General features: G+C 35.6%; 2 protein-coding genes across 3 annotated transcripts in view; one reads left to right on the forward strand and one right to left on the reverse strand.

Moving 5' to 3' along the window:
- Positions 1 to 390: 390 nt before the first annotated feature.
- LOC123531242 (distal membrane-arm assembly complex protein 2-like) lies at positions 391 to 15,547 on the reverse strand. Its single transcript, XM_045312050.2, has 6 exons — positions 15,409 to 15,547; positions 12,759 to 12,918; positions 11,601 to 11,655; positions 7,263 to 7,483; positions 6,742 to 6,904; positions 391 to 5,053 (listed from the first exon to the last, which is right to left on the reverse strand). Exons 1-6 carry the CDS (start codon positions 15,424 to 15,426, stop codon positions 4,660 to 4,662), a joined length of 1,011 nt encoding a protein of 336 aa, XP_045167985.2. The 5' UTR covers positions 15,427 to 15,547; the 3' UTR covers positions 391 to 4,659.
- LOC123531253 (ribonuclease P/MRP protein subunit POP5-like) overlaps positions 15,548 to 24,438 on the forward strand; it is a 32,453-nt gene continuing 23,562 nt past the window's right edge. For both annotated transcript variants that reach the window (XR_008365915.1, XM_045312061.2), the window contains exon 1: positions 15,548 to 15,699. Coding sequence is in view for 1 of the 2 variants with exons in the window: in XM_045312061.2 (XP_045167996.1) it covers positions 15,680 to 15,699 (20 nt within the window). In the remaining variant the exon portion in view is untranslated. The remainder of the gene's footprint in view (positions 15,700 to 24,438) is intronic.

Below are 24,438 nucleotides of genomic sequence, written 5' to 3' on the forward strand. Positions count from 1 at the left end.
AATTACTAATTGTTCTGCATGTGAAATAACATGTACTTAAACACTACTTCTTATATAAATCACATGTCCTGAGTTTATTCTCAATGACCAGTCTATATGAAACATGTTTTCTGGCTGAAGGCTAAACTTGTAACAAAATCTGTGAAAATTTATTTTTTGATGAATTACAACAGTAACTGAATGGCTAATCCTCAGCAAAGGCAACTGTTTTCAAGTACTATTTCACAGGATGCAATGTGTTTGACACATTCAGTTACTTTCAGAGCACAGGTCAGTACTATAACAGAATTTAAGGAAACCGGTTAGGTAAACTGGCCCAAATTACGTACATGAAACACAGCAAAAAATGGTGTTAAACCAAAAATCAAATTAAAAAAGTCAACAAAGCAATAAACTTCAACTGATTTATCAGTATACATCATTACCAGTCAACAAAATAAATCAAATACTATTTATTAACATTGAAGCTTTTTATTTTCAAAACTTTTCAAATAACTCAACAAGTTTTCAAGCAATTATACATGCAAATAATGCTCTGATTAGAATCAATTTAATCATTTTAAATCTTGCAAGTTTTCTACAGAAACAACTCGGCAAAATTTCCGTTTTAGCAAATTGTAAATTTCATTTCTGTATCATTATCATATTTATAAATGTCTAACATTGTTTATTAGAAGGTATTGCTTCACTTTGACATTAGCAATATGAGCTTTGCAAAGCCAGGCAATATATGCCTGATATTTTAGATTTAGGAGGCTGGAGTAAAATTTTAAGAATTCTTTTTGTTGGTAATGTGGGTGGTGGGTGGGGTTGGGGCCGGATTGGGGTTTTGTATGGCAGCAGTGATATTAAGGCATAGGAAACTAAAACTAAAACAAGAGGGCCATGATGGCCCTATATCGCTCACCTGTTATCATTGCACTTGAGGACAAGAAGGTCCTCAGGAAAAATATCTAAGTCCAAAGGACAGGAACAACAAAGGAAAGAAATTTAACCAAAAAGAAATAAAAAATTCTTACAAGGTACAGATATGTCAAAATACACCTAAAAATTGGAGGTACCATCCATGTTATACCACAAAAAAGTGGTCTCGGTTTTTCCCTACGGCCAATAATAAAAAAGTTACTAAAATAAGCTATTTATAGTAACGTAAAAGGGAAGTAGTTAAAAAGAAAATTATTGTAAGTGAACAAAAGAAGGATCTGCCAAATAAATCTGTTGACATAATGAAATTTCAGATCACTATCTTCATTAGTTACAGAGATATACCCATTTTAATTTGAAATAAAGGGAGGTAATTTGACATAAAATCAGTCCATAGTTATCTACCCTGATTGGTTCAGTCCAACTAATGACAATATTTTTTAATGAAATTTCAAATAAGTCCTATAAGTACTTACTGATATAAATCCATTTTGACTACAAGCAGGGGAGGTAATCAGATATAAAATAACTCTGGAACCTACGATTGGATCTGAGTTGTCATGGAATCCAAGATTTATTGTTGTTGAAGATATTTTGAAAGTTTGTATCAAATAAAACCATAAATGAAGTCTCTATATGGCTGCAAAAGCCAAAATAGCCAATTTTGGACCTTTAAGGGGCCATAACTCTGGAACCCATCATGGAATCTGGCCAGTTCAAGAAAGGAACCAAGATCTTGTGGTGATACAAGTTGTGTGCAAGTTTGGTTAAAAGCAAATCATAAATGAAGTTGCTATTGTGCAGACAAGGTCAAAATAGCTAATTTTGGCCCTTTCAGGGGCCATAACTCTGGAACCCATAATGGGATCTGGCCAGTTCAAGAAAGGAACAAAGATCTTATGGTGATACAAGTTGTGTGCCAGTTTGGTAAAAATCAAATCATAACTAGAAAATGCTTTTGTAAAAAAGCGCATGTCTCCCCAAATGTCCTATAGGCAAGAAGTCAATAGGGGTCAGGAGCGAAAGTCAAAGAGACACTGATGGTTGGCTGCAATAGGGATCAGCTACTTGGCATGTCCAGTCATCCCGCTAAATTTCAACACTCATGGCCTAGTGGTTCTCAAGTCACTGTTCAGGCTCCTGTGACCTTGACCTTTGATCAAGTGACCTCAAAATAAATAGGGGTCATCTACTCTGCATGTCCAATCATCCTATAAAGTTTCAACATTGTAGGTCAAGTGGTTCTCAAGTTATTTCCAAAAAATGATTTTACATGAACAGGCCACTGTGACCTTGACCTTTAATTGACTGACTCCAAAATCATTAGGGGTCATCTACTCTGCATGTTCAATCATCCTATGAAGTTTCAACATTCTGGGTCAAGTGGTTCTCAAGTTATTGATCGGAACTGGTTAGCAATGTTCAGGCCCCTGTGACCTTGACCTTAATGGAGTGACCCCAAAAACAATAGGGGTCATTTACTCTGTATGAACAATCATACTATGAAGTTTCAACATTCTGGGTCGAGAGGTTCTCAAGTTATTGATTGGAAATGGTTTTCCATGTTCAGGCCCCTGTGGCCTTGACCTTTAACAGAGTGACCCCAGAATTGTTAGGGGTCATCTACTCTGCATGACCAATCATCCTATGAAGTTTTATCATTCTGGGTCAAGTGGTTCTCAAGTTACTGACCGGAAATTGTTTTCAATGTTCAGGCCCCTGTGGCCTTGACCTTTCACAAAGTGACCCCAAAATCGTTAGGGGTCATCTACTCCGCATGACCAATCATCCTATGAAGTTTCAACATTCTGGGTCAAGTGGTTCTCAAGTTACTGACCAGAAATGGTTTTCAATGTTCAGGCCCCTGTGACCTTGACCTTTAATGGAGTGACCCCAAAATCGATAGGGGTCATCTACTTTGCATGTACAATCATCCTATGACGTTTCAACATTCTGGGTGAAGTGGTTCTCCAGTTATTGATCGGAAATGGTTTTCCATGTTCAGGCCCCTGTGACCTTGACCTTTGATGGAGTGACCCCAAAATCAATAGGGGTCATCTACTCTTCATGATCAATCATCCTATGAAGTTTCAACATTCTGGGTCAAGTGGTTCTGTAGTTATTGATCGGAAATGGTTTTCAATGTTCAGGCCCCTGTGACCTTGACCTTTGATGGAGTGACCCCAAAATCGATAGGGGTCATCTACTCTTCATGACCAATCATCCTATGAAGTTTCAACATTCTGGGTCAAGTGGTTCTCTAGTTATTGATCGGAAATGGTTTTCAATGTTCAGGCCCCTGTGACCTTGACGGAGTGACCCAAAATCAATAGGGGTCATCTACTTTTCATGACAAATCATCCTATGAAGTTTCAACATTCTGGGTCAAGTGGTTCTCTAGTTATTGGTCAGAAATGGTTTTCAATGTTCAGGCCCCTGTGACCTTGACCTTTGACAGAGTGACCCCAAAAACAATAGGGGTCGTCTACTCCAGCAGTCCTACAACCCTATAAAGTTTGAAGGTTCTAGGTCAAATGGTTCTCCAGTTATTGCTCGGAAATGAAGTATGACGTACGGACGGACGGATGGAAGGACGGACGGACGGACAGGGCAAAAACAATATGTCTCCTGGGGGAGACATAAATAAAGCTGCTATTGTGCAGACAAGGTCAAAATAGCTGATTTTGGCCCTTTCAGGAGCCATAACTTTTGAACCCATAGTGGGATCTGGCCAGTTCAAGAAAGGAACCGAGCTCTTATGGTGATACAAGTTGTGTGCAAGTTTGGTTAAAATAAAATCATAAATGAAAGCACTATCGTGCAGACAAGAAATTGTTGACGGACGGACGGACGGACACACTCACGGATTGACGACGGACGACGGGTGATCACAAAAGCTCACCTTGTCACTATGTGACAGGTGAGCTAAAAATTGGGGGAGGGTTGCAGAGTAATGTGGATTGTTGCATTCTGCATTTTATCTCATCACCGCCTTTTCAAGTCAATACCTTGAATAGCTTTTCAAGTTATGCTTTGGGTAACCAGATATGACAAACAGATTTGATCTCAGACATCAACTTGTGATCTACTGACCCCATTCATGTGTTTTACATACCATAACATCGCCACCTACCTATTTGCCAAGTCTTAAGTCAATACCATGAATGCATTTTAAGTTGTGCTCTGGTCACAAAATACAAAGGTAAGATTTGACAATTTGAGCTCAAATTGTGACCTCAACCCTGTTAACATGCTTTGCAGCCATCTACCTACATGCCAAGTTTAAAGTCAATAACTTGAATAGTTATTATGCTATTCCTGATATGAAGTATGACTGACAGACAGACAGGCAGACAGACAAACAGATAGATGCACACACCATTATATAATATGTCCCATTTTTTTGTTCTGTGTTGATCTTGAAAGTAATGCCTTTACTACAGATTTATAATCATAACTTTGATTCAAAATGGTGGTCTATCATGTTCAAGATATTCTGTTTCAATTTAATTTTCAGATCTTCTTCATATCTTAGATATACTGTGACATAACATGTGTGTAATTGTGAATGTTACAATGTTAAGTATCGGCTAAAATTCAAAGATTCTGAAAATATAATAAAATAAAACGGTTCTCCGTGTTAGAAAAACATGCCATAGTATAGCTTTCCCTGGCTTCCTGGTTGGAAAACTTTGTCATGATACCTTAAACTGAACACTTTAAGTTGTAGACATGTCATCTATTCACAGATTCTGCAGTAATATGTTCTGAATCAAAATGTTCAAGGTCCACTTTACTAGTTGATGTATCATTCTCTTTGCTTTCTCCTAATTGTGCAGGTTCCTTCTTTTTCTCTCCTTCAATTCCCAATTTTTCCATCTGTGACTCCAGGAACTTTTCAAAATGTATCTGATTCTTCAGTCCAAGTCTATTGTTCATTATCAATCCCCAGTTCATATATCTACTGGTTTCAAGTTCATGGTCATGTAACCCTTCACTTCCCTGTAGTTTTGAAAGTGAATCAAGTCCAATCACTGTGAGACCAGGACAGAAGTCTTCCAAATGAGCACATATGACTTCACTGCACTTGATCTTGTGACAGTTTGTGATGTCAACAACTTTAAGATTTCTGAAATTCATTCAAATTGAAAATGTAAGTAAATTGTCAGATTAGTATGATCTGTTATACACCCTGTGAATTTTCTGTGTCAAATACAGCATGTATTTCAATTACCGGTAAGAAATCATTTATAGCAAAACCTTGTTTTAACACTATTTATACACAATGGGTGGTTATACGTCGGGCGTAACAGCCCTTGTGAAATGATTTCGAACTGTGTATAACTGCCCGAGTGTATATATAGTGTTCAAACACAGTTTTGCTATAAATTATTTCAATTCTAATATATCTTTTATTGTAAAATTTAGATAGAGATATGAGAGAACTGTTTATTGGCACATGTATGGCACCAAATGGTAGGTTGTCAAGCTCCTTTGTTTATACATGACAGGACCAGAAACTGTAATATGTCTTGCCGAACAGTTCCATTAAAGTGCAAATGATGGCAAATAATTCTGCACAGCTAAGAACCAACTGTGTGTGTGTGTTAAATAATTAAAATTAATAATGCTATGTGACATTTAGTTTTAAACATGTTTTTAAGTAAAATATTTGATCAAATTTGAAAGTGCTATTTCTCGATGCATACATGGCGTTAAATATTATGTCAACATGACATTAACATAATATCATTGTGATGATTAAAGCATTGTTAGTAATATTAGAATAACAAATACAAATCCCCACATTCAACTCTTATCGCATAATTTGACTGTTATAACACTAGAAATAAGTAAATGTATATGTGTGGCGCCATGAGAAAACCAACATAGTGGCTTTGCAACTAGCATGGATCCAGACCAACCTGCGCATCCGCGCAGTCTGGTTGGGATCCATGCTGTTCGCTTTCAAAGCCTGTTACAATTAGAGAAACCGTTAGTGAACAGCATGTATCCTGACCAGACTGCGCGGATGCGCAGGCTGGTCTGGATCCATGCTGGTCACAAAGCCACTATGTTGGTTTTCTCAAGGCGCGGCTCATATAATGAAATGGTCATTTGAACAGTACCTTGATCGGCAATGATGCATAAAATATGGCCCTCATGGATTTTGCCAGGTCAGATCACATTCAGCGCAAGGGCCTTGTGGGACCCAGCCCTGGCAAAATCCACTCGAGCCAAATACAACATTACATATCAATGTACTGTTATAAAAACCCAGTTGTATCAAATGCATATTCTATTAGTTTCTTTCCTGCTTGATGAGACAGGGAAAATGTACTATAAACTAATAAGATTTTTAGCCAGCTGGATACAAATTAATAACTATTTTTTTACATCCTTGTGATTAATTATGATGCCCCTCTTTGATAACAATTTCACAAAAATAAACTTGTAAGAAAATAATTATAAGAACCGTTTCCAGACAGAAAATTGTCTTCAACTTTTAGCCTGCTGGTGGAATGTGATTCTGTCTTTGCATCTTAATCACAAACATTCTGACATGGTTACAGGTAAAAAGATGTGGATTTAAAAGACTTCATGAGGTCCTGATCTAGTGACCTCTTCGAAATTTTAGTGAGGCAATCATTATGACTAAATTTTCATAAGACCTGGATAAAACTGCAACCTACAGAATGCTAACAGTATTAACAATGTCAACAACATGCAACACAGGACACAGTGCAATCACAACAGCTCACCAGGAGATTTAAAAAAGAAAAAAAAGAAAAAAAGAGAGATTAAAACTCAGCTTACTTAAAACGATGGATAAGCTCAAGTCCATTATCAGTTATTTTTGGACAGTCACTTATATCTAGTGCCTCAATGTTGGGACAAATCTCTGAGATCTTCTCTATGTACCAGTCATCCACATATTTACTCTTTGATAAACGTATGAAGCGAACATGGTCAAGATAATCTGAAAAAGAATAGCAGAAAAAAATGGTCAATATGTTTGAAAAAAAAAAGTCTGAAAAAAGAATAGCAGAAATTAAGTGTAATCTGGATAATGCATGTAATTCCAATTGTTTATACACGCATTCATGTGTGTTCTGTTGTTTAAGTTTTTACTGTAACAATTAAGGTCACATTGCAACCCTGCAGCTTTATTAGTAGAAAACAACCCGAGGTGCTCCTATCACTGTACATGGTTTCATGACTGTAGGTGAAATATTTCTAAGATGATTGCAATACAAAATTTTATATTGTATAGTTCAAGAGTTTAAGTGCATCAGTGTTGCCAGATACCTTGTTTTTATATATAATATGGTACTTACTGAAAAATTCCAGACAATCATAAAGCAAGATAACATTTGAAGCATCAATTCCCTCAACACGGTAGCCTTCCTGGTACTCTGTAGGGATTGGAGAAGCACCACTTTCAAACTTCTGATACCAAATATTGTCATCAACAAACTTCACCTTCCCACCAAGTCTTATGATCACTTCAGCCAGAGCTAGGTCTGGCCCTAATTTTGTCACTCTTGATCCATCAAAGCTAAACAGAAAATACACAGCATAGATCAATACACTTTTTCCTAGGTTTTTTGTGTCAAATACTTATTTACTGAATGAAAAACATGATAAAAATGTAAACCTTGAGTACAAAACACTACCTCATCATCCTGAGGAATGTTATTTCTAGGTAGGAAAGTTCAATTTTCTTCCACTTTAAAAGTAGATACAGTAGCTACAAGATATACAAACAGCTGGAGTCTAGCATCAATCAGCAAATGTTTAAGCTTCGCAAAAATGTCTCTGGACTTGGATCAAAACCTCACTGTCACAAGATAATCAGGCAATTTATACTTTAATCTACAAACTCCATGCAATTTATATAGTTCCTTCTAATACCAGTACAGCATTTATTTTGAATGTTTAAAAGTACAACACTAAGCAAAGAACAGTGAATAGCAGAACAGGGCAATGATATTACAAGGAATATGTTTTAAGAAATGAATCAAAATTTGTTTTCATTAGGGTATGAAATACATAGGCATGTTTAATGTATGTGGATGCCTCCACATGTACCACTAATGACTTTGTACTGAAATGAAAAGTTCTCAAACAGAGATTCTTATCTTGTATTTGTAAAATGTTTTATTCCTTAACAGATCTTTGTTGCTTTTTTTCTGAAGCTATCTGGCCCTGAAATAGCACATCTGAGCCATGCCATGAGAAAACCAACATAGTGGCTTTGCAACCAGCATGGATCCAGACCACGCAGTCTGGTCAGGATCCATGCTGTTCGCTTTTAAAGCCTATTGGAATTAGAGAAACTGTTAGCGAATAGCATGGATCCTGACCAGACTGCGCGGATGCGCAGGCTGGTCTGGATCCATGCTGGTCGCAAAGCCACTATGTTGGTTTTCTCATTGCACGGCTCATTTGTCTAATAATGTTGGGACTGTAAAATGTTGAAATTGCATCACAATGCATGCTTTTCACCAACAATGTTCAATAAAATGCAAGCCTCTAAATCGACTACATGGTATATGTTAACAAGTTATTGAGGTATGGAAATGCAATACAAAGTCCCCTATAGCAAGGTGATGTTGTTTACCTCAACTTCAGTTTAACCTAATGATCTTATATCTGTCAATGGTGTATATACAATATTGCGCTATTTATACACCAATGTGACCATATATTACAACAAACAATGTTAGGATTAAAATTTGCAAACACAAAAATCTACAGTTGTTGATTGCTTAAAACATCTATAAATAAAAGAAGTATTTTCAAAAACTTTTCTTTAAATATTGGTGGGAAACTAAGAGAAAAAATGTAATGGAATACTTCATCTTATCAAAGGGAAGTAATTCTGAAGAAAATACACCAACAAATCTCTTCTAATTTGTTTCATATGACACATTAGCTTGCTATGATGAATATTTATACAAAGTTATTTAAATATCCATGCAGGGATAAAAAAAGCTGCAGACAGGACAAGAAAAAAGACCTAAAATATTTTACAGATATGACAAGAAAAGATAAATGTTGACTTCTTACCTACAAATGTTACCTTGACCTTAGAGCTAGGGATCTGGATGTTGAGCATGACACATCACATCATTATGGGGAACATTCATACCAAGTATAGAACAAGAGATCACAGAGTGATCTTGGTGCCTACCACTGAGCCATTTTTGAGTGTTCCAATTTCAAGACTAGCTCAATGTCAAAATCAAGGTCAAATTTCATTTTGGTACACAACACTGTGCATGTGGTCCATGCATGTGGTCAATGCATGTGGTCCAAATTTGAAAGCTGTACCTTGAGAAATGTGAAAGTAGGTCACAAGATCAATTTCAAGGTTAAAGTTCATTTCAGTATACAAAACTATGCATGTGCTTCAAATCTGGAGGCTGCAGCTTGAGAAATGTGAAAGTAGGTACTAGGTAATTTCAATTCAGAACACAAAAATATGCACATGGTTCAAATTTGAAGCCTGTAGCTTGAGAAATGTGAAAGTAGGTCACTAGGTCATTCTGAAGATCAAAGTTCATTTCAGTACACAAAACTATGCATGTGGTCCAAATTAGATGGCTGTAGCTTGAGAAATGTGAAAGTCGGTCACTAGGTCAAAATCAAGGTGAAATTTCATTTCGAAAACACAAAACTATGCAGGTGGTCCAAATTCGAAGCCTGTAGCTTAAAAAATGTGAAAGTAGGTCACTAGGTCAATGTCAAGGTCAAAGTTTTTTTCGGTACACGAAACTATGCATGTGGTCAAAATTTGAAGGCTGTAGCTTGAGAAATGTGAAAGTAGGTCACTAGGTCAAAATAAAGGTCAAATTTCATTTCGGAACATGAAACTATGCACGTGGTCCAAATTTGAAGCCTGTACCTGTAGGTCACTAGGTCAATGTCAAGGTCAAAGTTTTTTCTAGGCACAAAACTATGCATGTCGTCCAAATTTGAAGGCTGTAGCTACAGAAATGTGAAAGTAGGTCACTAGGTCAAAATCAAGGTCAACTCAAGTCAAGGTTCATTTTGCCACTCAAAACTATACATGTGGTCCAAATTTGAATATTGTAGGTTATTGACGATTTTAAAAGCTTTTCCCTATATAAGTCTATATAAACCATGTGACCCCCGGGGCGGGGCCATATTTGACCCCAGGGAAATAATTTGCATCATCTTGGTAGAGAACCACTAGATGATGCTTCATACCAAATATCAAAGCCCTAGGCTTTGTGGTTTTGGATAAGAAGATTTTCAAAGTTTTTCCCTATATAAATCTATGTAAATTATAGAAATAAACAAAGGGCCATAACTCACTCAAAAATTGTTGAACCAGTCTGATTTTCAGGGGGACACAACTAGGGTACCAATACAACATTCTGACAAAGTTTGGTCAAAATCCCCCTAGTAGTTTCTGAGGAGATGCGATAACGAGAAATTGTTAACGGACGGAATGACGGACGCAGTGATCAGAAACTACTAGGGGGATTTTGACCAAACTTTGTCAGAATGATGTATTGGTAAAAATCCCATTGATGGATGACAAGAATTTAGGGAAAAGACAATTGACTTTTGACATCCAAGTTTGACTTTGACCTATGAGCTAGAATCTGGGTGTTGCCCATATAATGTTGTCTCATTCAGAAAACATTTGTGCTTAGTAGAATCAAAATCATTTGATTGAAAGTAGTTATAGACCAGACAGGAAATAAAATCCTATTGACTTTTCAATACAGTGTGACCTTGACCTTTGTGCTAGGTCTGGGTATTGCACCTGACAAGTTGTCTCATGAAGGCAAACATTTGTGCCAAAAACATTAAAATCCCTTAACAGAGTAATGGACCAGACAGAATAAAACCTACTGAACTTTGATCTCTCCAAGTGTGACCTTGACCTTTAAGCCTGGGGTCCAGATGTTGTGCATGACAAAAATCTCATTATAGGGAACTTTTACATCAAGTGATATTGTTTTATTAAATCCCTTGATGCATGACTTTATTGGACAGGAAAAAACCTAATGATATTTGACTTCAGAGAGTGATTTAGACTTCTGAGCTAGGAGTATCGGTATTGAGCATGACATGTTGACTCATTATGGGGAATATTTGTGTCAAGTAATATTAAAATCTTTTAACATATGACAAGTTATAGACAAAACAGAACCCCTCCCCCTATTGACCTTTGACCTCCAAGTGTACCTTGATCTTTGAGCTATGGGTCCGGGTATTGCACATGACAGGTTGTTTGATTATGGGGAACGTCTGTGCCAATAGTATTAAAATCCCTTATTTATGCTAAGTAATATTGAAATCCCTTGATGAATGACTGAACATTAAATTGCGGACAGATGGATGGAATGATGTGCAGATGGAAAAGACCAATCCTAGAGTCCTCGAAACTGGTTTTCAACAAGTAGGGGACTAACAAGCAGTGGTTGAGCATTGTGGCCTCGGGTCAATAGATTTCTTAGTAATTGTATACAGTCGCAGCGATCAAAATGCATTTTGGACCTAAAATATATGCAAACAGTAATTAAGTATATCAGTTAACCACAAATACCACATCTCAGTAATAAGAGAAGCATACATTCTACCACACTACAGAAATTTAATACCAGTAAAATGAACATACATTCCAAATAACTCACCTCTGAAATTCTTTAATGTCCTCAAAATGTCTCTTGTTGAGATAGGACTTTATTTCTGGAAACAGAAAATAAATGTATTTTTCAATGAACGTTTATAATAATGTAAAGACCAAATTTGGTGAAGATCCATTACTGGCATTAGTTCTGCGGTTCATAAAAAGTCGTTCAAAGGTATTTCTATTTCTAGCTCTAGTGGCCCTTTAAAAGGGGCCAAGTTCCCCATCACCCACCTCCATTTGAACAATTTATAAGATGACCTTGCTATGAACATAGTCTGATGAAGATAATCAAGCGGTTCACAAGAAGGAGTTGCCTTAGCTGTTTAAGTTTTTCTACTTTCCCTAAAAGGGGCCGCAAGTGCCTCTGTTTGAAAAAAAATATGAGAGGGCTTTACAATAATGCTACAGACTAAGTTTCACGATGATCTGTCAAGCCAAGCATGAGAAGAGGTTGTTTAAAGTTGTTTTTTTACTTCCAGTGGCCCCTAAAAGGTGCCAAGTGCCTCCAGTTGAACAAATGTTGGTGAAGACTATATAACAATGCTACAGACCAACTTTCATGAAGATCCATCGAAGGGTTTATTTGAAGAAGTTTTTTAAAGTTTATTTTTCTATTCTAAGTGCGCTCATTTGAACTAATGTCAGAGACAGGACCTTACCAGGATGCTGCACAGCAAGTCTGACCATCCTCCTATACTAATAGCTCACCTCGAACCTTTGGTCAAGATAAACTAAGAAAACAGCTTGCATGCATCTCAAAGTTCAAGGATTAACCAGATATGAAATTACCTTTGAATTTTTTATCTCTCCTTTCAGATAATATCTGTGGCATTACTGCTTTCCTGGAAGTATTCCTGTCAAATATAGTATTACCAAGGAATAAAAGGCTCCTGCCAGGGGAATTTGTTATATTTGCTGCTATAGTTACCACATTCTTGATGAAGAAACTATCAACACTAAAAAACACTTAAGTGAGGGGAAAGTTGCTGGGGAAGATGGAATCCCTTCCAGCTTCTATATACAGTCAGCCGAAATTCTCCAGCCTTAATTGATATTATAAGGTTATTTAACAAAGCCCCTGAAATTCAATGTGGAGTATTTCTGAGATGTTTAAACATGAATGCTATCTAACTTTTAGTTTTTGCTAGAGAGAACAAACCTTGCAAATTCAACATATAATCATGGTAAAGCCATTGAAGGTATTCTTTTTTCCAGTATGTTCTCTTCTTGTAGAAAAGTCCTCGTTTCTGTATCACACTGTTTATACATGGTGTAGCGCACAGCAATTGTCTTTGACCTTGAAGGCCCCTTAAGAATATCTGCAATAGTAAGTACAATTTTCATTATATCCCCTTCTGTGTTTTGAAAAGCCAACCAAAAGATAGAAAATTATCTACCAAAAGGTAGATAATTAAAACATTATTCAAGATAAGTATTATGGTTCTTACACTCTATTTCCTATCAGTGATTTTGAAGTTACTGTCCAGTGAATAGAAAATTAAGTATCAACTAGAGCTGCTTTTGAGAAAAGTGCCTGTCTCCCACAACTGCCTAATCATTTGAATAGTAAGTCAGTCTTTATATACTGTTTACTCAATACAAATATACCTTTGAAGAGTAAAAAGATTCAAGGGCCATAATTCTGAAGTGCCTCTAGCAATTTGGCTAGTTACTGAATTTGGCCAAGGACTTATGGCCAAACACATTTTGTTTAAGTTTGGTGAAGATCGGATGAGAAAGTGATAATATCCAGTTTATAAATACCATAAACTTTATAAACATGTTGCATTAATTACTCCCTTTAGGATCTCCTCATTTAGTAATAATGACTTATGCAAGCGTCTTGGTGATCCAGATCAATGAAAAACATGCAGAAACTGTGAAGTCCAGAAAAAACTTTTAGGGGAAGATAATTATCATCCCCCACCGGGGACATACACCGGATATTGCCTGTTGTTCACCCATTTAAGAAGAATGAGAAATCTGGCGGCAGCAAGGACACGTCAAACGCTTTCAGCGTTAGCCGACTCAAAAATTATGTCATCTTGATAAGCTAGTCCAACTAATTTGACGCGATCCTAGGAAATATTGAGATATTTATTCATATGGGCAATATCCCCACTCGCGTCAAACACTCGAAAGACCAGAATAGTTGAAGCAACTTCCGACAAAATTTTCATCGCTGCCGACGCTTTACATGCTATAGGTTTAAATGCCGATTATTTCAAGAATTGGCCATAAATTAAAATAAAACTTACATGTATCGAAAGGGGATTAAATTCCTCATTAATCTATGTAAAAAATATTAAATAATATCCAAAATTACGAATTTTCTGATGATTGAAACTTTTGTACCCTGTTAGTTGGACAACACACAATTCATTACCAATTTAACTGAGTCAAATGATCGACGAGGGCATTTAAAAATAATTGACCTTCGTTTACAAAAATAGGGTGTGAAACGTAATCAGCTTCCAAAGTAGGTCAAATTTGTTAACTGTAGAGAGTGCTGCACATTGTTGTTCTCGCAAAAATCAAATACCGCCAGACCAGATGTAACTCGAAAATAGCAGAAAATGGTATATGTACTGTACATGATCAACATTTATAGTCGTCCGCGGTATTCTCACGTCATTGGCAATTTCGCGTTATTTCCGTTTTGCACAGCAGCGCCATCTTGACATTGTTTACAAACAACCTACTTTCATTTTCAGTTCAAATTTTAATCAATTTATCCAGAATGCATAGAATTTTGGTGAGTTTACTTTCAATATAGTTGAAATAATTAAATTTCTATCCATTTAAACCCAAATCCTGTATTTTTCACTTGTTAACATCGTTTTTGCCAACATTTTGTTTGTGTCGTCTGTTATAAATAGGCCCGATTCGGATGAACGACAATCCCACAATGCCCCACTTCCCTTTAATTCCCGCCTTGGTACCATAATTTCCGAAACAGACTAATTTTAGGGGTCACATACAAAGGTTCAAAAGTCAGGGTTCTGAGAAGGGACAGCTCTTTCATGTGTACACGCTGTCAAAATGAGTAAATTGTTGAGTACTGGGTGTGGAACATTTCACATAATTTTACCAATATTGTTATAATTAAACTGTTATTTTTACAAACAGACACAGGATTCCTTAGTGTACTGGAAATAAACAAATATCCTGCTATGTAACCTAACAATAATTCTACAACTATAACAACAACATCTTTAACGCGAAAATACAAAGGACATACAAAATCAAAATGGTAGAAAGTGTACATGTTGACATGTGATTGTCGGGAGTATTTTAATTATATTTTGTATCAAAACTTGTATGTTTTGATAGAAAATGAATTATTTTAAATTAGTTATTAAACAAAATAACTGTCATATTTTCATTTGCTTGCTTACTGTATTTAGTGTCACTAGTACCGCGAGAATTATATTATAGGGGAACAGGCTACCGTGTGCTTACACGCCATATAAAACCAATAACTTTACATGACTGTGTATTGTGATTTAACTTCCATTATTTTGGTCCTTCAAAGTTTTGACATTGAGATAGCCAGTCACAAATATAAAACAATCTGAACATCGAATATTTTTGACTACCTGATAAGCCAAATGAGTAACTTCAGTAAGGGCTGGGAAGAAGATATCTATTGCTCCAGGCTAAGGCTATCTGAATTGAACAGTTGTGCCTCCCTTAATGACAATACTATACGACTCCATGATTATCTTTTTAATCCCTAAAAATTAAAGTGAGAAGTGAATAAACAGAAGTCGTCAGAACCACTTGTTAAATTAATTCGAGAAAACTACCTGATAAGCCAATGCCATTTTCTGGAGGAGAGTTGTGACCTTGAACTCTCAAATTTCGTCTATATCATAAAAAAAATAAAATAAATTATATTTATTTTTCTATAAGAACAGAAAACATCTCTTTATTTATACTGAAATAAAAAATAACATATCGTAAAAAATAAACAAAGTATTACTATCGAAAAGCTAAATCAATTTCGCGCCAGAAGGGCTTCATTGACATGAGCGGCCGGCACGCTTGCAAAAAGTTAGAAATTTAGAAGAAAATAAAATGGTTCGCTATAAGTGCAGGTATTGAAGTAAAAATTTAATCCTTTATTAAACTCATTGTCTCATTGTCTTGTCAAACCTGATCAAATTTATTTTTACGGAAGTGTATAATTATATCGGAAGAATATGAATAACCACAAGAAAGATAACTCTTGTTTACATTGATTCAGTAAGACTGTTAGTAGCGATAACAAAGGATTTTTTAATTTTAAAAAAATATAAGCATATGATACATAAAAATGAAGGTTTTGTCAAAGGAAAAGCAATAGTGTAATATAAATAGACTCTAATGGCAAAAAAAAATTGTTTTTTCAAAAATTAAATGAAATTTTATCTTTTTTATTCTGCCAACTCCTCAGTTTCGTTCATAGGTCATTTTGGGGGCTGGAGAACTTAGTTTTCGGTAGAATATATTATGGCAGTCAAGTGAAGAATCATTCAGTTATAATAAATGAATACACATTTAAGTTATTACATTGAAAACAACAGACAGAGTGTGATCACAATAAATAATGTCTCACTAAATGGGTTAAATAGACAAAATTATTCAAGGAATAGAAACAGTTGCCTGAATATGTATTTATTTAGATAAGAATCTATAACTCTCCATGTTATAATCATAAACACCAATAATAATTTGTGCTCAAAGATAAACAAGCTAAAAATGTGTGGGTGGGGTACACTAGAGTGTATAAAAAACGTTGGAACTATATAAATAATGAGTGTCATGTGCTGATTGCTATACTCAATAATAGCATGCTGCTTTAAAAAATCAATTTATAACATTATTTTCAATAAAGAATAATTTTAAAACATTATATCCTCGCTTGAAATGCATTTTCATTTCTGTCAAAACATTGTCGGCCATTTTACAGGAGAGCTTCAAGGGGACGTAAATCTTATTGACGGAAATCACCGAAATTTTACGACATATGCCTCGTGAGCATTCGTTCATTTCCGGTTTAGCAGCGGAAAATGGCGGAAATTTGACGAGGAAATCTTTCACACCCCCGGTCACTTCAATCCTGCTGCGCCACATTGCGCTGCAATGAAATCAATATTTTATGACTTCATGTTGTTTGTAAAGGATTGTATTGAGTATATTTTATCATAACTTTGCCTAATTATATATCTAAATTTAAGAATTTTTTGTTGAAAATTGGCAAACTACTCGCGCTTAGAAAATACTACTATATCATTTTTCAGGAAATATTTTTAGTGGACATTAATCTGCTCACAAAAAGCTTTCATTTGATAGTAAAACCAGTTGTGTCATGCATATAGTTTTTGTGTAATGATGATTTACATGTTATGACCAACTGCCAGTTATGAAAGACAAGCGCGTCAGTGACGGTATAAAATGTTGAAAGGCTGAAGTTTATCGATCGAATTTGGAACTTACAAATGTATTCTTCCTGATGATTTATGGATATTGAGTGAGATTATTATACATTTTATCAATTTGTAACGTTTTTATAACTTTTCAATTTATATGTAAGTTTATATTTTGGATTTTTGTGTATCAGTTATACATTGTGACAGATGTGTACTGCGCTATCGGAAATTTCAGTGATATCGTTACTGTTAGGGTTTTCTGCAATCTGACTAAAGTAGAATCTACTTGATCTTCTAAATGACGATCTGAGAATGACCCATTCACATCAGTCTTCTGTATATTTTGGATTACCAGTATTGCTATTTTTATTTTCGCAAATCTAATTTTATTTGAACCAATCATGCACTGAATAGGCAGTGGCTAGTGAACCGTCACCGGTGCAGCAGACCCGAGGTCTAGTGCACCGTCATTTTTGTTATATATAAAATACAGCTATTTTTGTTATATATAAAATATAGCTTTTCTTTGAATTATAACTTATTGTCACCAGTTATATGTATGATCATTATTAAAAGAATGAAGTAAGATGATTCTAATTTAAATAAACCTTGACATTACCTTTTAATTTACCGACATACTGATTAAAAACATTGTGCCGCTATCAGATATGGTCTATTAATAGAAAGTTTATTATGGCGGAATTATTCTTAAGAAGAACGTTCAGACAGAATGACAGAATGAGTTTCATTGAAAGAAATAATTATTTTTTAATTTTCATAAATAGCATACTAGTATATTTATGTTCATTTAAGATTAGTTATTGTCTGTATCTGGATACATCAAAATTGAAATCCGAACTTAATTTTAGATTCACTATCTCGTGATCATAGCTGCCGATACAAAAGACAAACACGCCCAAGCTAATTACTAAATAACTTTAACAAGCTACCAACAAAGCCTACATTTGTAGACCTCCGTTTATTGTTTTAATTTAATCTTTATTGTTTTTCACAGTTTTTATCATAGCTTTCGTAAGATGTAGCTTTTTTCATTAATAATATAAATGAAATGAAATGAATATAACAAATATTGAAATCATAACAGTTTTCACCGTAAATGTACATTATAAAATATGTGCTTGCAAGATGTCAACATTTCCGAGTTTCAGGTTTCACGAAGAGTTAATTGTCAATTGTCACTGACATAATAAATCTGAAATTAAGATCGAATTTCAGTTTTGATATACATACATATATATCCAAATGCAGACAATAATTAATCTTATTTATTCAACTTGAATGAAATTAATTGACAAAAATAACGATATACGGTATTCATAAAAATCAAAAAAAAAAAAAAAAAAAAAGGATCAATGAAATTCATTATGTCATTTGGAAATAGCTTAGTAAATGATGGATACCACTGTTGCCGAAGAACGGAGATCAGCGCTTTAAGGTAAAAGGGTAAATTAACAGGTAAGTCGAGGTTTATCTTACTTCATTCTTTTAGTTATGTTCTTGCATTTTACTGGTGAAAATATCTTTTGATTAAACTTTACATAAAGGCTATATTTTATATATAACAGAAATGACGGTGCACTAGACCTCAGGTCTGCTGCACCGGTGACGGTGCACTAGACCTCGGGTCTGCTGCACCGGCGACGGTTCACTAGCCACTGCCCACTGAATAACGATACTGTATGATGCATACCTGTCAAGACACACGTGTCACACGCATTTCGGCCCTAGATCACGCTCACACGCCTTCTGTTCAAGGTCACACGCATTTTAAAGAAATAAAGCAATCAATTGTTTTTCGTAGAAAATTATTGAATCAAACATGCGAGTCGACATTGACACGGTGTTTTCATACCGTATAATTCAGCTTTAAATTTACCGGTGCAACCTGTTATTTATACCGCATGAATTAACGTCACAAAAAGTAAACATGGAGGGATCTATTTTGTGTTAAAAATCAAATTTTCCATGTGAGGCCGTTTACGGCTTTTAGGGATCATCGCCCTCGTGACCCCCACGAGGTACAACCTTCCCTTCGAACCCCGATCACACTCGTGGCCTTTGTGGAGCCTTGACAGCTATGTATGATGTATCACTGAAATTTCCGATAGCGCAGTACATATCTGTCACAATGTATAACTGATACACAAAAATCCAAAATATAAACTTACAGATAAATTGACAAATTATAAAAACTTTACAAATTGATAAAATGTATAACAACCTCACTCAATATCCATAAATCATTAGGAAGAATACATTTGTAAGTTCCAAATTTGATCGATAAACTTCCGCCTTTCAACATTTTATACCGTCACTGACGCGCTTCTCTTTCATAACAGGCATTTGGTCATAACATGTAAATCATCATTACACAAAAACTATATGCATGACACAACTGGTTTTTCTATCAAATGAAAGCTTTTTGTAAGCAGATTAAGATCCTGTAAAAATATTTCCTGAAAAATGATACAGTAGTATTTTCTAAGTGCGAGTAGTTTGCCAATTTTCAACAAAAAGTTCTTAAATTTAGATATATAATTAGGCAAAGTTATGTTAAAATCTACTCAACACAATCTTCTACAAACAATATGAAGTCATAAAATATTGATTTCATTGCAGCCCAAAGTGGCGCAGCAGGATTGAAGTGACCGGGGGTGTGAAAGATTTCCTGGTCAAATTTCCACCATTTTCCGCTGCTAAACCGGAAATGAACGAATGCTCACGAGGCATATGTCGTCAAATTTCGGTGATTTCCGTCAATAAGATTTACGTCTCCTTGAAGCTCGCCTGTAAAATAGCAGACAATGTTTTGACAGAAAAAAAAGGAATTTCAAGCGAGGATATAATGTATTAAAATTATTCTTTATTGAAAATAGTGTTACAAATTGATTTATAAGGCAGCATACTATTACTGAGTATAGCAATTAGCGCATGACACTTTCATTATTTATATAGTTCCAACGTTTTTTATACACTGTAGTGTACCCCACCCACACATTTTTAGCTTAATTGTTTATATTTGAGCACAAATTATTATTGGTGTTTATGATTTATTGATTATAACATGGAGAGTCAGGGGTCAAATTTAACAATAGTTTGTACTAGCTGAAATTAGCTAGTGCCCTTTTTGATCACTAGCTAAAATGAAAAGCTACTGGCTAAAGTTAATAATATTTAATTACTCTATTAATATTTTACTGGCCAAAACTTACTGATTGATCTCTGTTAGTAGCCAGTCTCAAACAAAAATATTTTCTATTAGCTTAAAATAGCTTGTGCCATTTTTGTTGAACAATAAAATATCATAAACATAAATCAGTGCTAGCCTGGCCATTATAAATTAATAGCCCCTTTTTTTCAGGGAAAAAATTAATAGACAAACTTGGCGTGCGCGTTATTCCCTTGCACTTTCGCATTTCAATAAGAAACATAAAACAGGGAATTTATAACTATGTAATCTTTTTTTGTTCATGGACCACTTAATTTTTCAATTATCGTTATTCATGTTTATCATCGGCTTTGAATAATCAAACATTTATGCATCTTTAGTTCAGTCAGAAAACAGTATGTATTTAACAAACAGGAATAATGTTTTGTTGTTTTTGTTTTGTTGTTTCTTTCATTCGAATTCATTGCAAGTTTCTTCTAGTGCAAATCTGAATACCTTGCCGATTTTCAATAAATGTCATAATACATTCATCATATCACTGAACATACCGTTGATACTCGTGTAAAATGCGCAGATTTATGACCCCCGGGACCAACCCTGAGTTTTGAATGCATAGTATTCACTGGTAAAGACGATTTTCCAACTTCAAAATAAGTTCATTTACGATTTTCAACATTTCAGTAAAGGGAAACTACTCTCAGCGATTACTGTCTACGCTAAAATCTAAGATTGCCGTTACATACTGTAAAAGAGCGAGTGTTGGTTTTTTTTCTTAAACAATTTTAATTTCATATAAATTTAATTTTGATGAAAGAAATATAAAAAATCATACCTAACCCTAACCCTAAAAATCATGATACTAGTCAAAGATCGAGTGTTATCTCCAACCGAGATCAAACGTGAACAACAAAACTGACACAAGGTGTCACGCTAATTGCCGATAATTACTGACCATTTAATAAACAGCATACTGTGTTCAATTAAGCGTGTCAAAGTCACCCTTTAGAGGGGGTAATTATGCCTCTGGGCAAATACACTTCCTGCTACCGACTTCGCACATTTTTGTCGATAAAACAATGCATGTTCCAGCTGTTTATGGACAATTTTTTGCAATATTTTTTGTAGCATTTTTATTAGTTAATCGCCATTTTCTATCGCCAAAAATTGCGTTTTAATCGACTTTTGAATAAAATAATCGCCATTTGGCGATAATGTCGATTGGCAGCGCGAGCACTGCATAAATGATAACATTCCTTTCATGAAGAAAAATGTGTACGTGTACCTTCAAAACAATTAAACTTTATTACAGCTCTGAAGACATTTGCTTGTTATATTATTGACTAGCTGAAATTAGCTAGTACATTTCAAACCCACTAGCTATTTTAAAATTCTACTAGCATTTAGCTTGTATGCTTGTCTAAATTTGAACCCTTAGAGTTACAGATTCTTATCTAAATAAATACATATTCAGGCAACTGTTTCCATTCCTTGAATAGTTTTGTCTATTTAACCCATTTAGTGAGACATTATTTATTGTGATCACATTCTGTCTGTTGTTTTCAATGTAATAACTTAAATGTGTATTCATTTATTATAACTGAATGATTCTTCACTTGACTGCCATGATATATTCTACCAAAAACTAAGTTCTCCAGCCCCCCAAAATGACATATGAACAAAACTGATGAGTTGACAGAATAAAAAAGATAAAATTTCATTTCATTTTTGAAAAAAATATTATTTTTTTGCCATTAGAGTCTATTTATATTACACTATTGCTTTTCCTTTGACAAAACTTTCATTTTTGGTACCCCCCGACAACAAAGTTGTAAGGGGGGGTATATTGGTTTCAGGTTGTCTGCCTGTCCGTCTGTCCGTAGACGCAATCTTGTGCGCACCATCTCTCCTTATCCCCTTGACAGAATTTAATGAAACTTCACACAAGTGATCAGTACCAACAGTAGTTGTGCATGGGCATGTTAGGTTCTTTCAGAAAAAAAAATTGCAGAGTTATGGGACTTTGTTTTTTTGTTACTATACTATATACATAGACACAATCTTGTGCGCACCATCTCTGCTCATCCCCTTGACACAATTTAATGAAACTTCACACAAGTGATCAGTACCAACAGTAGTTGTGCATGGGGCATGTTAGGTTCTTTCAGAAAAAAAAATTGCAGAGTTTGGGACTTTGTTTTTTTGTTACTATATTATATACATAGACACAATCTTGTGCACACCATCTCTCCTCATCCCCTTGACACAATTTAATGAAACTTCACACAAGTGATCAGTAACAACAGTAGTTGTGCATGGGGCATGTTAGGTTCTTTCAGCGACAAAAATTTGCAGAGTTATAGGACTTTGTTTTTTTGTTACTATACTATATACATAGACACAATCTTGTGCGCACCATCTCTCCTCATCCCCTTGCCACAATTTAATGAAACTTCACACAAGTGATCAGTAACAACAGTAGTTGTGCATGGGGCATGTTAGGTTCTTTCAGCAACAAAAATTGCCAAGTTATGGGACTTTGTTTCTTTTTAACATACTATGTACATACAGTCTGCATATGCAATCTTGTGCGTGCCTAATCTACCAAACCCTTGCACACAATTTAATGAAACTTCACACAAGTGATCAGTACCAACCCTAGTTGTGCATGGTGCATGTTACATTCTTTTAGATAAATATTCTGCATAGTTATGGGACTTTGTTTTTTGTTACTATACTGTACATACAGTCTATATACATACAGTCCACATAATTATGCAATCTTGTGTGCGTCAAATTGCAATGTACTGTGTCAGTGCATGCGGGGGGTACATTCATCACCTTTAGTGATAGCTCTAGTTATGTATCATATGCTTATATTGTTTTAAAATTAAAAAATCCTTTGTTATTGCTACACTGAATCAGACGACTTGTTCGAATGTCAAAGAGTAAGAAAAATGTGCAGTCAGTCCGTGGCTTGAAGCCGGGACCCCTCGCTTACAGAGCAAGTGCCCTACCGATTGAGCTAACCGGTAACACTTTACGTCATAAGAATTGTAAATATGAAAAACCCAGGCTAAATATAGATTTTTTATTCTTACAAAATGTTGTAAGTAAGCCTTCTGATTGGCTAGCGGAAGGGTCGTCAGAACGAGGCTATCAATAGTACGTCTTCAGATCCTAAGCGTAGCGTAATAGGAGATGTACTTTAGTCAGATTGGGGTTTTCTGATAAAACAGGACTATAAGGATCTTACATGCCTGCCTGTGTAAGACGAGGTTTTCCTACCCCAGAGACAGTGTGGAATGAAAAACGGAGCATCACTGCCATCAGCGAGTTTTTTATGCCCCCGAAGAGAGGCATATAGTTTTTGAACCGTCTGAGGGTCTGTCCGCAATTTTCGTGTCCGCTCCGTATCTTTGTCATCCATGGATGGATTTTCAAATAACTTGGCATGAATGTGTACCACAGTAAGACGTGTCGCGCGCAAGACCCAGGTCTGTAGCTCAAAGGTCAAGGTCACACTTAGACGTTAAAGGTCATTTTTCATGATAGTGCATTGATGGGCGTATCCGGTCCATATCTTTGTCATCCATGGATGGATTTTCAAGTAACTACGCATAAATGTGTGGCACAATAAGACGACGTGTCGCACGCAAGACCCAGGTCTGTAGCTCAAAGGTCAAGGTCACACTTAGACGTTAAAGGTCATATTTCATGATAGTGCATTGATGGGCGTGTCCGGTCCATATCTTTGTCATTCATGCATGGATTTTAAAATTATTGGGCATGAATGTGTACCACAGTAAGACGATGTGTCGCGTGCAAGACCCAGGTCCGTAGCTCAAAAGTCAAGGTCACACTTAGGCTTTAAAGGTCATATTTCATGATAGTGCAATGATGGGCATGTCCGGTCCATATCTTTGTCATTCATGCATGGATTTTAAAATAACTACGCACGAATGTGTGGCACAGTAAGACGACGTGTCGTGCGCAAGACCCAAGTCAGTAGGTCAAAGGTCCTAAACTCTAACATCGGCCATAACTGTTCATTCAAAGTGCCATCGGGGGCATGTGTCATCCTGTGGAGACAGCTCTTGTTTATCCAAGCTGTCCAGAGGGTTGGAAAAACAGATCTCGAGCTGTCGTACACAGGCAGACATGTATAAATCAATTTTCTTGTGTATCACGTTCAAAATAGATCATGATGACAAATAGATTTGGTTATTTCCTGTCAT

The sequence above is a fragment of the Mercenaria mercenaria genome, chromosome 1 (genome assembly GCF_021730395.1).
Source record: "Mercenaria mercenaria strain notata chromosome 1, MADL_Memer_1, whole genome shotgun sequence".
NCBI lineage: Eukaryota > Metazoa > Mollusca > Bivalvia > Venerida > Veneridae > Mercenaria > Mercenaria mercenaria.

Coding starts and splice junctions, on each gene's coding strand:
- LOC123531242 (XM_045312050.2), bottom strand. Junction 11,656..12,758: donor TTATATGTTGAATTTGCAAG/GTTTGTTCTCTC, acceptor TTCTGTTTCCAG/AAATAAAGTCCTATCTCAAC. Junction 5,054..6,741: donor GAGCTTATCCATCGTTTTAA/GTAAGCTGAGTT, acceptor AATGAATTTCAG/AAATCTTAAAGTTGTTGACA.